Source organism: Trypanosoma cruzi, genomic scaffold, assembly GCF_000209065.1.
Source record: "Trypanosoma cruzi strain CL Brener 1047053516467 genomic scaffold, whole genome shotgun sequence".
Lineage (NCBI taxonomy): Eukaryota > Euglenozoa > Kinetoplastea > Trypanosomatida > Trypanosomatidae > Trypanosoma > Trypanosoma cruzi.
Window position 1 is genome coordinate 57,612 of NW_001849501.1, and position 12,820 is coordinate 70,431.

General features: G+C 47.7%; 6 protein-coding genes across 6 annotated transcripts, besides 10 other annotated features; all 6 read left to right on the plus strand.

Annotated features, from left to right (window-relative positions):
* Tc00.1047053509791.10 (hypothetical protein, conserved) lies at window positions 1–344 on the plus strand (the record flags this gene model as incomplete). Its single annotated transcript, XM_810838.1, has 1 exon — window positions 1–344. A coding segment is annotated over one exon (344 nt), but the record flags the coding sequence as incomplete, so codon positions are not given.
* Window positions 1–12,820: part of a sequence feature (heterozygous, non-Esmeraldo-like haplotype) that runs on past the window's edge.
* Window positions 443–503: a sequence feature (T-rich).
* On the plus strand, window positions 622–1,407 carry Tc00.1047053509791.20 (hypothetical protein, conserved; the record flags this gene model as incomplete). Its single annotated transcript, XM_810839.1, has 1 exon — window positions 622–1,407. The coding sequence occupies one exon, from the start codon at window positions 622–624 to the stop codon at window positions 1,405–1,407; it is 786 nt and encodes a 261-aa protein (XP_815932.1).
* On the plus strand, window positions 2,037–3,788 carry Tc00.1047053509791.30 (hypothetical protein, conserved; the record flags this gene model as incomplete). The annotated part of the gene is made up of 1 exon (XM_810840.1): window positions 2,037–3,788. One exon carries the CDS (start codon window positions 2,037–2,039, stop codon window positions 3,786–3,788), a length of 1,752 nt encoding a protein of 583 aa, XP_815933.1.
* Window positions 3,924–3,948: a microsatellite.
* Window positions 4,043–4,081: a microsatellite.
* Window positions 4,296–4,408: a sequence feature (T-rich).
* Window positions 4,430–6,940, plus strand: Tc00.1047053509791.40 (hypothetical protein, conserved; the record flags this gene model as incomplete). Its single annotated transcript, XM_810841.1, has 1 exon — window positions 4,430–6,940. The coding sequence occupies one exon, from the start codon at window positions 4,430–4,432 to the stop codon at window positions 6,938–6,940; it is 2,511 nt and encodes an 836-aa protein (XP_815934.1).
* Window positions 7,062–7,096: a microsatellite.
* Window positions 7,133–7,152: a microsatellite.
* Window positions 7,263–7,287: a microsatellite.
* On the plus strand, window positions 7,396–9,768 carry Tc00.1047053509791.50 (hypothetical protein, conserved; the record flags this gene model as incomplete). The annotated part of the gene is made up of 1 exon (XM_810842.1): window positions 7,396–9,768. One exon carries the CDS (start codon window positions 7,396–7,398, stop codon window positions 9,766–9,768), a length of 2,373 nt encoding a protein of 790 aa, XP_815935.1.
* Window positions 10,003–10,024: a sequence feature (AT_rich).
* Tc00.1047053509791.60 (hypothetical protein, conserved) lies at window positions 10,480–12,159 on the plus strand (the record flags this gene model as incomplete). The annotated part of the gene is made up of 1 exon (XM_810843.1): window positions 10,480–12,159. One exon carries the CDS (start codon window positions 10,480–10,482, stop codon window positions 12,157–12,159), a length of 1,680 nt encoding a protein of 559 aa, XP_815936.1.
* Window positions 12,712–12,773: a sequence feature (T-rich).

Genomic DNA, 12,820 nt, shown 5'->3' on the forward strand with positions numbered 1-12,820 from the left:
TTATGCGTCGTATCCTCTATGACCCCGTTGCATATGCTCTAATTGCCGTGGCTAAAGCGCGACCAAAGTACCCTGGCCTCTCCTTGGAGGAGTCTGCCTTGAAATTTATGGCGCTTCACATGAAGTGTTTTAATGAAAAGAACACTGCCATACAAGCGGAACAATACAAGGCAAACTTTGAGAAATTTTTGAAACGCGCGACGCTTTACAGATCAATGACGGAGGCCTCCGAGGATGTGGTGAAAGAAGAAGAGTTCTTGAAACTGTGCAGGGAATGGGAAATGGCTTCCGACAAAACGCATGGGGATGTGTCTAGCCTGGTACATCTGCGGTCAGTAGATTGATTTAGGTATCGAGTCCATGAATGACGTCATTTTTTTCTTTTTTGTTTGCTTCTCATTTTTTTTACCATGTATATATAATGCCAGTGGCCATGTGGACGTTATTTCTATTTTACTTTACATATTCTTGTATTTTTTTTTTTTTTTTGTTTTATTGTTTTTAAAAAATGTTTTGCGTGCAGCTTCACTATCCTTATTTTTTTTTTTTTTTTTGCTTTTGATCCCGTTTGCTCACTTTGTGCGGATCATCAAGTAATTAGGCCGGGGGATATTCTCCGGGATGAAGTTTAGGCTGCGGTTGCCAAACAGTTCGCAGCCGGTGACGTTTGATGTGGAGGAGACCACGCCGTGGATTGCGTTTCTGCACGGTGTGGAGAGCCGGTCAGGCATCGTGAAGGAGCGCCTGCGGATTCTCTCTGGATATCCACCTCGAGTTGTAGATGCGGCAGATGCGGACTTGGTGGGGAGTCTGTTTAGGCAGGGAGACACACTCATTGTACAGGAAGGGGAGGCAACAGTGGTAAGGGGTTTGACAAGGGGACGTTACGTCCCTCCCGCCCATGATAAATGGCATTTTATTCGTCGTATTTGTCCTTCCGATAATTCTTGTCTGTTCCATGCTGCCGCGTATGTGTTGCGAGAGAAGAGTCGAACGGACGGACCCAAATTGCGCGAGGAATGTGCCGCTGTCGTCTTGGCGAACCCCGACTACTTTAATGAGTTGTTACTTGAGCGGCCGAATAGTGAGTATGTGCAGTGGATCAGGCAACCCACTTCATGGGGTGGGGCTATTGAATTAATTATCTTGAGTTTTTTGGCGCAAACGGAGATTATAGCGTTGGATTTAGAATCGGCTCGAATGGAGCGTTTTGGACAAGACATGGAATATACTGTTCGGGCATTTGTTGTTTACACGGGACGGCACTACGATGCTATCGCCATGAATCCAATGTACAATTCACCCAGAGAGAACGAGGACCAGGTGCTTTTCAATGTGCGTGATGAAGGTGTCATCGCTCGGGCTGAGCGCTTTGTGTTGGAAGAGGCAGAGAGAATGAAGCACTGATAATGAATATCGATATGAAGGGAATTTCGCGAATCAATCCTTTCTTTCTTTCTTTTGTCTGCTGTTTTTATTTCCCGCAAGGCATTATACGCACATATATATATTATGTATGTTGTGTTTTTACTTTCATGTTATATCTTTGACAAGGTGAGTTTTCTTTTTTTTTTTTTTTCTTGTTGGTGCTTTTGCCAATTTGCATTTAGTGCTTTAATCCGCAAAAAAAGTGTTTTTTTTCATTTCCCGTTATTTTTTTTGTTTGGTTCGTAAAAAGAAAAATAAGACCGGGAAAAAGTGTTTGCATGTTTTTTCTTTTTTTTCTTCCCTCTGCCTGCCTGTTTTTTGCGTGTGCGCTTGTGTCTGTTTCCCCAATGCATATTGTTGACTTTTCTTTTTTTTTTTTTTTTGTATGTGTGTGTGTATCTGGGGCAGTGTGAGGGATCTTTGCTTCTTGTGCCTTTTGAGCGGCCCTGTGAGGGAAGGAGGCCCCAGCAGCAGGAACAAAGAGGGCTGGAATTAACGCAGGAAGAGAGACTGGAGGGAGCGTGGGGGGAGGGTAAGACAGGAACAGTCATCCCTCCCAGGGGAGCAAGGAGCGGAAAGGAAGGAGTGCGGACACTGTGACTATTTTTATGAATGAGGGGTCACCAAAGAAGAGCAAGAGCGGCTTTATATCGCCCCTCAATCGCACAGCAACAAGTGTGCATCGGGAGATGCCGCTGAGCGAGGGACGTGAAACGGAGTTGGCCCTCATCGCCGCGACCCTCGCGAATAAGCAGCTTCAAGTTTCCAAGTTGACCTCCGCTTATTATGTAAAGACCAACCACAAGTTGGTGCAGGAAAATGAAAAGTTGGAGCATGAGCTAGAGGAGAAGGAGAGGGAAAGCTTCGCAGTTATGGAGGCCTTAGAAGATCGTATGAATGCGGTGAAGTGCGATAATGCAGAAATGAAGGAGAAGCTGACTGCTGCACGGGATTCCGCTTGGCGTGATGTGATGGAGGAGATGGCATCGATGCAAGAGAGGTTGGAGGAAAGTGAGTATCACACTTCGAGTTTGCAGAAAAGAATAGAGTGGCTGGAGGAGGAGCTTGCGAGTGTGGATGCCTTTAGGCAAGCCCGTGACAAACATCAACGCGAGATGGAAAACCTAAAGAAGGAATACACGGAGGAGCAAGACAAACACGCGCGGGATTCTCACTTACTCCGCATGCAGCTAATGGAAGAGCGGGTTCGAATTCGGGCGGAGGAGCAGCTACTTAATAGGCGACACGAGGAAGACGTCCGCAAAATGGCTATGGAGCTCCTCACCCAAAAGACACGCGACGTGGATGAGGAGAATCAGCAACTCCTGGAAGAAAAAATTTTTTTGTCAGAAGACGCAAAGGCGGCACGTAATGAAGCAGATGCTTTAAGGCAGGAAAATTATAAGCTGCGTCAGAATGCTGCACTGGCGAAGTCAGCAGAAGAGGAGTTTACCGCGCACGCGGTGCGCCAAAAGCGAGAAATAACATTGCTCAGAGAACAGGTAAAAACGACGGAGGATAACCTCAAAGCGGTAGTAGAGAGCTACGAAAAACGCATACAAAAACAGGCTAGGGAACATGCCGCTGCCTTACGACGACTGACGCAGGAGCGGGACGAGGCAAATTGCTTCGCTGAAAGTCTTCGTCGCGAGCTTGTGAAAATGCGATCCCTGTCGCGGCAGATGGTGGAGCGACGCACCGAGTTGGAGATGTTTTTCCACGATGCCTTGGCACAAGTTCGCCGGGAGATGTTGGAGGAGCGACGGAGAGGCACACGTTATATTGGCCACCAACACTCCAATTCATCCTCTTTCCAGCGAACTACACCGCGACTGAAGGAGGGCGAGGGTGAATTGATGTTGATTAGCAACCGTCGTTTGCGACTGCCATTGCCGCCGCCTTTGCAAATTGGCGGTAGTGGGAGCAACACCACGTGGCATAGCAAGGAGTCACCGGCTGGTGATGGGAATATGGGCGGACCTTCTCTTCCACTGATTACGTTACCAAAGGAGGAACTCGCTGTCACACGGAGTAGCCGCCTCATTCCTGCAAAGGAATGGCACTACAACGAGGGCGGTGCTTTGACAACCCGCTTTCTTCCTTCTTCAGAGGAGCCATTGTTTGCACATTCAGACCTCTCTTGTATCCCCAACGCCCCCAAGCTAAAGGATCTCCAGTCCATTGAAATCTCACAGTTGTGTTGGAAAGACAAGGAGCGGGTCCTGCAGATCCTCTTCAAACAACTACAGGGGAAATCCAATTTCTCAAAGGCGGAACAATGTAAATCAACGGGCGATACGGGTGATTTGGTTGGCAGTGTGGTTGTGAATTCGGAGACGCATACGTTTCTTACGGAGTAGTTGCGGTGTGGGGAACACAAAATTTGTAATGGGTGTTTGTTTGTTTGTTGTTGTTGTTGCATTTTCAAGAGGGATTCTGCTCGGCAATTTTCTCTCCATATAAGTGTGTGTCTTTCTATGTGTGAGTGTGGGGGGGAGAGAGAGGGAGAGAGAGAGAGAGGAAGTACTTATTTTCACCAATTAAATCCCTCTTATGTGGTTTTGTCTCCCCATGTACAAGCTCCAATCCGTTTGTTTTTTTTGAGTGCGCACCCTTTTTTCTTTTTTCCTTTTTTTTTTCTTTTTTTTTTTTTGGTGTCCCTACAACTTTTCTTCCATGTTGGTGCCTTTTTTTTTTGTTGTATTTGCTGCACTCGGTTCTTTGCGGACATGTCTCAGGCGGGTTATATTGTTGCGCGGCGAATTTGTATGATTATAATTTGCTTTTACTTTCTTGGAGAAATAAGTACTTTTATACGTGTATGCAATTGTTATTTGTTTTTCCGCGGTGGGGCATAAATTCTCAGCTTTTTTTTTTTCTCTCTTTTTGCGTGTGTGTGTTTTTCCCTCTTTATCTCGTTACTTCTGCGTCTGTAACATGTATCTTTTTTGTTTGTTTGTTTGTTTTCTTTTCTTTTTTTGCTCTCATTGTGTAACTTGTTATGGGCAACGAAGGCGGTGGGTATATGATCCCCGTGGCCGGTCGACGAAAGGGCCGCGCACCGCCACCGCCCGCAATGGCCTCTGGTGATGAACCCGACTGGCTCTTTGCGGAGAATGTTGCCCCGGCAACTGGCAGCTCCGCACAAAATCCTGCACCCCCATCCGTCCCCTTCGCTCATGACGCGCTCTCGTTTCTTGATTTTGAGAATGAGGCGTCTGCCCCCACGGCATTGTCGCACGGTGCCGCGACACCCGCGTCAGGAACAGCGGCACCAACACCGGCCCAAGTGGCTCCCTCATCGCCTTCTCTTTGGAACCAATACGAGTTCTTGCGGAGGGAGTTGCAGGGGACCCAAGAAGAACTGATTCCGTATGAGGATCGTATCAAACTATTGGAGAGGGGGGAGGACGCTCTGTGCCAAGAGGTGAGACGCCTGGAAAACGACGTATGCGGAAAGAGGGAAGAGGTGGAACGCGCAGCTTTGCTTCGGACGGAGCTGGAAGAGTACTTGGAGCTGCGAAGGCAGCGGCTGCGGGAGGAGACGGGTGGTTACCGTAGCCAGGACCTCATAAATACTTCTAATGCTCTTAAAATGAAGTACGAGACTGACGTAGCACGTTTAACGACGCTTACGAAAGAAAAGGAGGCATCATTGCGTGCCGTAAAGGAGAGACATGACGCCGTGGAAGGGGACTTCCGCGCAACAGAAGTGCATGAGCGATTTCTTGTCCAGCTGCAAGAGACACTGAAAAAGGCTATACATGAGATGGGAAAAAGTGTGTGTGTGCGCGTTAAACCATTTCTTATTGGAAGCATACGAGAGATATTCGTGCAGTCTGCTCAACAGCGTCTAGACATCCTCTCCAATGATCGAAAACGAAGATGTGACGAGTGGGAAGCCTTCCAACATAAAATGAAGGAAAATTTTTGTAGCTTTCAGGAGGAGCGGCGTTTGAAGCATCAAACCAGCTTTGATTCCGCATTGGCTCATGCTGTGACAAAATTTCGAGCAGCTCTTGATAATCGTCTTACTACGTCAGCACAGAGCTTTGCGGAGAGACAACGGATCATCACGGCTGAGACATGCAAATGCACGCAGCGCGCCATTGAAGAAATGGTTCAAAGATTTAGAGAGGAGTTGAAGGCTGTGGAACAGAAACAATGTGAAGAGCTAAAGCGCGCAGTGAATCAATACGCCGCCGAGCTCGCTCATCGTTCCCGACTGTACGCTGCAGAGAGAGAGGCAGCAGTTGGTCGGCGAAGCCGGTATGCGGAGGAAGAGCAGGCAAATTTATCTGTACCCCCCGCGTACAAAGCTGTTGAAGAGAAATTGAAGATTTTGGGGGCGCGGGTGGAACAGTTTCGACAGTCGGTGTCATGTGATGTACAAGAAGTCACTAGTATGGCCTTCTACCCTGGAGGCAATACATTTTCTTCCAATGAGAAGACCTTGATGTTGGAAGAATGCGAGCGAAATACACGTGAGCTCAGCGAGCGACTCGACGCTCAGTGGCAGCGATACAGGGCAGCCGTAGCTCCTCTGGAACAATGTGTCAACTCCATGGCTGATGTGCTGCGGGAGGGTCGTGTGAAAGTGGCTACCATGCATCAAGGAACAGAGTCTGTGTACCGAGCATGGAGTCAAGACGTGAGGCGTGAGCTTTTTTCGTGTCTTACTTCGAGCGGAGTGTCCTCGGATTGTGAGAAGGTACGGAGCGGAGTTGAGTGCATGACACAAGTGATGGAGAACTTGTTGGCGCAGTTATACCCGTTGACGGCGGCTCACGCTGAAGGACGTGCACAACAGAGACGCTTTTGGATGAGCATGGAGCAGGAGATTGGGGCGCTAGATAAACAACGGGGTAATTTCAACAATGCACTCAATGCCGTATTTGATGCATACGATCGCTTGTCCCGTGTGGAGGCGGAACTACAGGCAAGGCGTACCACGTTAGATGTTGCGAAAGACGATCTTGTGGCTGCCAAGCAGCAATTTGACAAAGAGAGGGCTGAATTTAGAGCACGGCTAAAGGAGACGCAGCAGGTTGGGGCGGAACTGCGTCACCAGGCGGCGAAATGGGGAAAAAAGAGTGTCCCCGGTGTCTGCATGGAGTACTCACCTCAAGTTTTGCGTGACATGACATTAGAGAGTGCATGTCGGGAGAACGCGCCCCGAACGCCGTCGAAGGGGTTACTTCATTCACAACGCCAGCGAAGACCGAGGCAGCACCCTAAATATCGGGACGAGAATTTGACACAATCCCCGTGCCCTCCCGCAGGGGAGGGTGAAGCGGCTCACTTCAGAAAAAGTGAGAATTTGATGGGTGTTGTCAGTCTTTTGACTGTAAATAATCCAAATTTGCAGACTGAGCCGTACCGTGGGCCGGACTCGCGTGAGGGGAGAAGGCAGTCACTTGGCTCAAGCTATGCGCCGTCATCTGATGCCATGCACGCTGGTGGGGGCAGCAGCACCAAGTCTCTTACCACGCCTTCTACATCCAACTCTTGAGGCCGGTTCCGGGTGAAGCTTCACCCGGAAGAAAATAAATTCACTTCTCCATTTCACTCCCAGTTTTTGCATTTGTCTTTTTTCCATGTTCGGTTGCGATTGTGTTTTCAGCCGTGCCGTTTTTTTATCTTTATTATTGTTATTATTATCGTTATTTGCGTCAAAATTGTTTGAATTTTTATCCGTTTCCTTTTGTTGTTGTTGTTGTTGTTCTCTCGGTGTTGATCATATTGACCTAAAACTGCGGCGACGACGACGACTACGCCCTGCGCCGCGACAACACGCAAAAGAACGAGAAAAAAAAAACAACTGACGGCATCAAATTATTATTATTATTTTTATTATTAGAGTTTAAAAGAAGGAAAGAAGGAGAAGGATAAAGAGGGAGAGGGGGAATAGGATTCTTTCCTGTGACACAGCTCTCTTCACCATTGTGTTACGCCACTCATACACCAATGATTTCGTTAAACTTCACACTCTACCGTTTAGTGTGCGATGTGACGACGTACACTGGGCTATTTGCCCCGGATTCCGAGGGTCGCCGGATTCAGGACACATCTGCCTTTGTCTGTTGCTGGTGTCGAGTTCCCCGACAGCGCTCGGCGACATCTATTGAGCCGAGTGGCTGCACCCCAGAGGCTTTTTTCAAGTCTCAGGGGTTGGACATGGTTCTCAGCTTCCACAGTGCGACAGGGAGTATTGAGATCGACAGCGACACGGAGGTCATCGCCTTCAAGATGAAGCCTGTCAGCTACGTTGGCGGTCCTGCTCCAGTGGTGGCAAAGGGAACATTGGACCCACTGCCCTATATTGGAAAACCGGCGAAAAATTACGCCATCAAGCTGCGCGAGGCTGCCGGGCAGGTAATCGGCAAGCTTCTTTTTGCACTGGAGGCAAGAGAACCAGAGCCTGAAAACAAAGGAGTCCCAGCGAAAGAACTCCGCCTACGTGGCATAAAACGTGCGGCGTCTGTTAACAAATCTAAATCACCTCCTGATAGCAAACAGAGTGCCGACACCCAGAACCACCTACTCCCGCAAAACCGTCATTATGATACTGGCAATTCCAAAGCGTTTCAAAGTCAAATACAAGCCCATAAACAAGATGTTATTTCCCTTTCTCCGCCGAGTTCTGCAGGGACTCGACGTAACTCCTCGGTACTTTTACACGATCGCCATGACAATAGAAGAAACACGGCAACTCTGGCGGATGTACCTATAATAAGTCAATCATGTACTCCAGAATCTCGGTATATGGAGATTGTTATTGAGAAGATTGCCGTGAAGAATGAGGCAATTAACTTAGATAATCCAGCACCATTGCTTTTGGGAGGGATTTATTACCTAAAGGCGCGATACGGCGGGATTACCTCGAGTACACCATCTGTTCAATGTCAAAGTCCGAGGGAAATTAAATATTCGCACCGTGTAAAATTTCTTGAGGCACCTGGTAAATCCGAGAAACTTCGTTTCTCCCTGTGGGAAGATGACCGTCAGGTGGCGGGATTTTCACTGGACCCTGTCAAGTTCTCTGTGCCTCCCGGCGTTTGGAAGGAGTACTCCATTCCGTTTCGCTACTATCCGACGCAACAGGCAATCTCCCTGGAGGTAGCTGTGCGCCGTGTCAAGGCTGCCGAAGAGAAGTTAGTCAACAAGAAGGAAGAGAATGAGGAGAAAATTGATGTGTCTATCGTGAAAAATGCAACGCCGTCTTCAGAAGCCAAGGAGCCACCAACTCAGCCACCATCTGAGGCGACGAAGGTCACGGAGCAGAAGTCTGAGTCTTTTCACACGGTTCTGTGTACTCAGGATGGGATTCCTGCCTCATCGAGTGGCTTTCCCCCTGCGGAACCAATGAGTTACCAGCGCATAAACTCAGCAAGGGGCTACGTACAGAAGGGATATTTGGATTCCAATGTACGACAAAGTCACTGGAGGAATGCTGTGCCACAGGACGACAAGGATAACTCAAGAGAAGGACCCACACCATTAGGACCTCAACCAATACAGCGTGGTAGAAGCCTGGGGGATGCTGACGCATATACACCCTATTCCATCTCGGAGAATGATCAGCGAGGTCTTCGTGTCCGTGCTGGAGAAGCCGTCACTAAGGGACGGACTGAACGGGACGGAGAAACGAATAGCGACAATCGAATGCAGTCATTTTTGGATCAAATTGCTTCTTCTGACCTGCGTTCTTTTTCTGCCACACGGCAAGCGGCGCAAGGAATGGAATTGCCGAGAGCGTCTTTGAGCCACCGCAGCATCGCATCCAATAGAATGGAAAATGACGGGGATTTGAGGCGAGAAGAACGTGACGCCACACCTTTGCGCAATCGTTTTTTCTATACCGCAAGCCCCAACCGAAAGGGGGAGAGGCGTCTCTCCGCGTGTGGCACAAGTGGCAGCTCTACAAGGGAGCGTTTTTTGCAGATGCGGTCCAAATCCTTGAACGCCAATTCTGACGGTCCAAGGAGTGATGTGGCGTCTCTTAGCGACATTACAAATGGCTTTGAACGAAAGGCACATTCACTGAACATCCGAGGTGGTACTTTTACAACGCCGCGCCCTTCGCTAATGAAAGAATGGCTGGAGTGGCGTGAGCAGAGGGCCTCTGCTCAAGTGTCGCGGGCAGGGTCTGTGCATAGTGCCTTTAGCCGAAATGACTCAGTTGATTCCATTGCATCTCGTAATCGAGCAGTAAGCCCACTTCCAACGAAGTCTTTTGCTCATTTGTCCGAGCAACGACCGTACCAGCCGCAATATGTCCGGCGGTCGTTGAGCAGGAGCTCCGCCACAAATGGGCGACCACCGCTGCCAATCCGCTGATCGGCAGAGGGGGGAAAAATGAAAATGGAGGATATATATTTATGTATATACACGGAAGGTGTATAGAAATGTAGAAAAGATAGTACGGACAAAAAAAAAACAATCTAGAAGAAGACGACTTTCTTTTACTCCCCTTGCCCTAAAAGAGAGGAGGGAAAAACGAAATGGGCTGTGAATAAGTCAATTATACATTTATAGAGAGAAATGAAAGTCGAACGGTCACTTTTAAAGGCCAATTTATTTTATTTTATTATTTCTTCGACGTAAACGCCATGTGTATATGGTGGCCCCTATATTTATAGAGTTCTTTATATGTGTCGTTTCATGTTTTGTTGTTGTCTCTCTCTTCCTTTTCCTATTTTTGTGTGGGAAAACTCAAATTGCTGCATTCCCCGCGAATTCGCGTGACTTCTCACATGATTCTGTGATACGTTCCGAGGTGGTTTTCTCTTTCTTTATTTTTCTATTTCTCCCCTTCTTGTCTGAGTTGTTGTTGGCGCCAATAGATAATTTGGCGGAAAGCAACGAAAGGAAGTAAAATTCAAGTAGAGCGATATATAAGTGGAGAGAGGTGGACAGTAACAAGGAAAGGGAAACGGGAAACGGGAAATAAGAATTCTTCTTGTTTGTAGACTCTCCACAGATCATTGGAATATTCCTTTTGCCGTTTGTTTGTGTTTGTGCCCAGTAGAAATTGGAGAACGGCGCACAATGTGCTGCGACAGTGAGGCAAAGAATCCAGATAATTGGAGGCTCTATCACTTATTGGGGCTAGAACAACCTGTGACGGCAAAACAGGTGCAGTGGACATTTCGGAAAGTCACGCTGCGTCATCATTTTTACCAAGCCTATCTTGTTCTCTCTGACACGGACCGCAAAAGTCTTTACGATGCACTTGGCGAGGATGCAGTGGGTTTTATCCACAGCGGGAGTTGGGGTCCTCTGTTACACTTGCTTGGTTCTAGGGCAGCCATTGGTTTTTATTTCGGTTCCACAGTAGTGGCTTTTTTAGCGCTGCTTCTTTTTTTCATTTTTCTGGGTGTTCGTGTGGATGATCACGTAGCTTGGTCATGGACGGCGGTTGCTGCCCCACTTTTTGTTCTGGTCATCGTGGCACTACTTATTACGGCCTTCGCCGCCATTGTAAGTTTGTTCTGGAGACCCACGTGGGAAGAAGGCATGCACTATGTCGATCGAATTCCAGCAGTCGGTAATTTTATTGCAGTAGTATGTTACACCATTTTTTGTTTTTTGGTTGTGAGTGCCGTTGGGAATGACCATGTGGACTCGTCTGGGAAATTTGCAGCATATTTTTCCCTGCCTATTATAGCTGACGTGGTGTACTATTTGTCTTCTTTGGTATGGCGCTGGCCGCGTCGTATACGGTTGCAGATGGAAATTGGTCTAAATAATCCTAGTTGTTTCTTGTGCTACGGATTTTTTTTTCTGGGACTTATTTATCCATGTATTTCGATTGCGCAGTGGCTTTTGATTGGCCGCCGAATCGACCGAAATATTGAGAGTAGCTGGTATGTTGTCTTTATTCCGTTTTGTTTCCGCGCTGCCTTCCGTGTGCTGGAGGCTTATATGCGCAGCAAGATGAAGTGGACCATTGGTGTCAAAACAGTTATGGGAATTACGTTTGACACGTTGGGTGCATTTTTCTTTAATGGAATGCTGCTTGTCTCACTCTATTTTGTTGCCGTACGCATCACGCGAGGGAAGGAGGAAGTGCAGATGCCTCTGGCACTGATTCCCGTTTACGCTGCTCTGTTGTACCTTTTGTGCGCCATGTTTTTCACTGTCGTTTATCTTTGGGGAAAAAATGCCGACAATGAGCGTGAGGAGCGGCTAAACAACTTGAAGTGGATCCCGACGGAGCTGTCGAAGGATCGTCAGGGCGGCCCGATGCTTGTACGCGACTTTGACAGGGGCGCAGACGACGCAAGCTGGAACGATATTGAAGACGATAATGGGTCATCTTTGGTGTTTCATGGAAGAGACGGAGAGGGAACAGAAAAATACGATTACTTTGAAAGCGTCACAGATGAAGACCTTCTTGACGAGCACCACGGTGACGAGGCTCCAAACACACCATACGGAGTTTCTGCTCCACTCGACGAAGACGTCGGGCCTCACTTTGGGAGCCACACCCCAACCGCGACGGACAGTGAAATGGCAAGACGACCACGGGGAGGGCCCGTGCATCATGACCCGCTCAACCTCGAAAGGCATGGTGCCGACCTCGAAAGCACAGAGAGCGACAATGGTGAAGAGGAGGAATATGATGAAGAATACACGGACGATGATGATCGTATAGGGACATTGATGTCCTCCTCTCCCACTTCCAGTGCCTTCTTCACATCAAGCAACCATTCCGCGGGACGCTGAAATAGCACATAATTATTTTTCTCCCTTAACCAGGAAAAAAAAAAAAAGAAGAAAGACATTTGAGGAGCAGCCTCATTTTTGTGCCTAACAGATAAGGGTAGGTGCTGGTGCTAGCAGTTCTGGGATGTTTTTTTTTTCTTTTTTACGTCCACCTGAAGAAACCCACAAATATACATATAAGTATATGTTAAAGGAAAAGCGCATGGAGCATACCACTGAAGAAGGCAAGGGGTTTGATGATAAAGAGAGAATACTTCCTCTCCCCTTTCTCTCTCTCTCTCTGAAACAAACAAACACCTCCCCCTCCCCCCCCCCCAAAAAAAAAAAACAATTTGTGTGAGGAAGTTAATTAAACTGTAGAATGGGCAACGAATGAAGTAGAAAAAAGCAAGAGGGGGGAATCCTAGAAGGAATGAGGGAGGGCATCGTTTATTTGTTCACTCCATTTGCTTGTCCTCATATATCCATGCATAGGGAAAAGGTGGGTCGTTGCATATTTTTTTGAAGTTCATCTGAATGGGAATATATAACTCCCCCTTCCCCACCACCACCTTTTTTTTCTCCTTTTTTTTTGTTATTATTTTGTATTTGTAGCGTTTTTTTTTTTTTTTTTTGGGGGGGGGGGGGAGGGGGAAGACGAAGAAGCCACATTTATTTGACA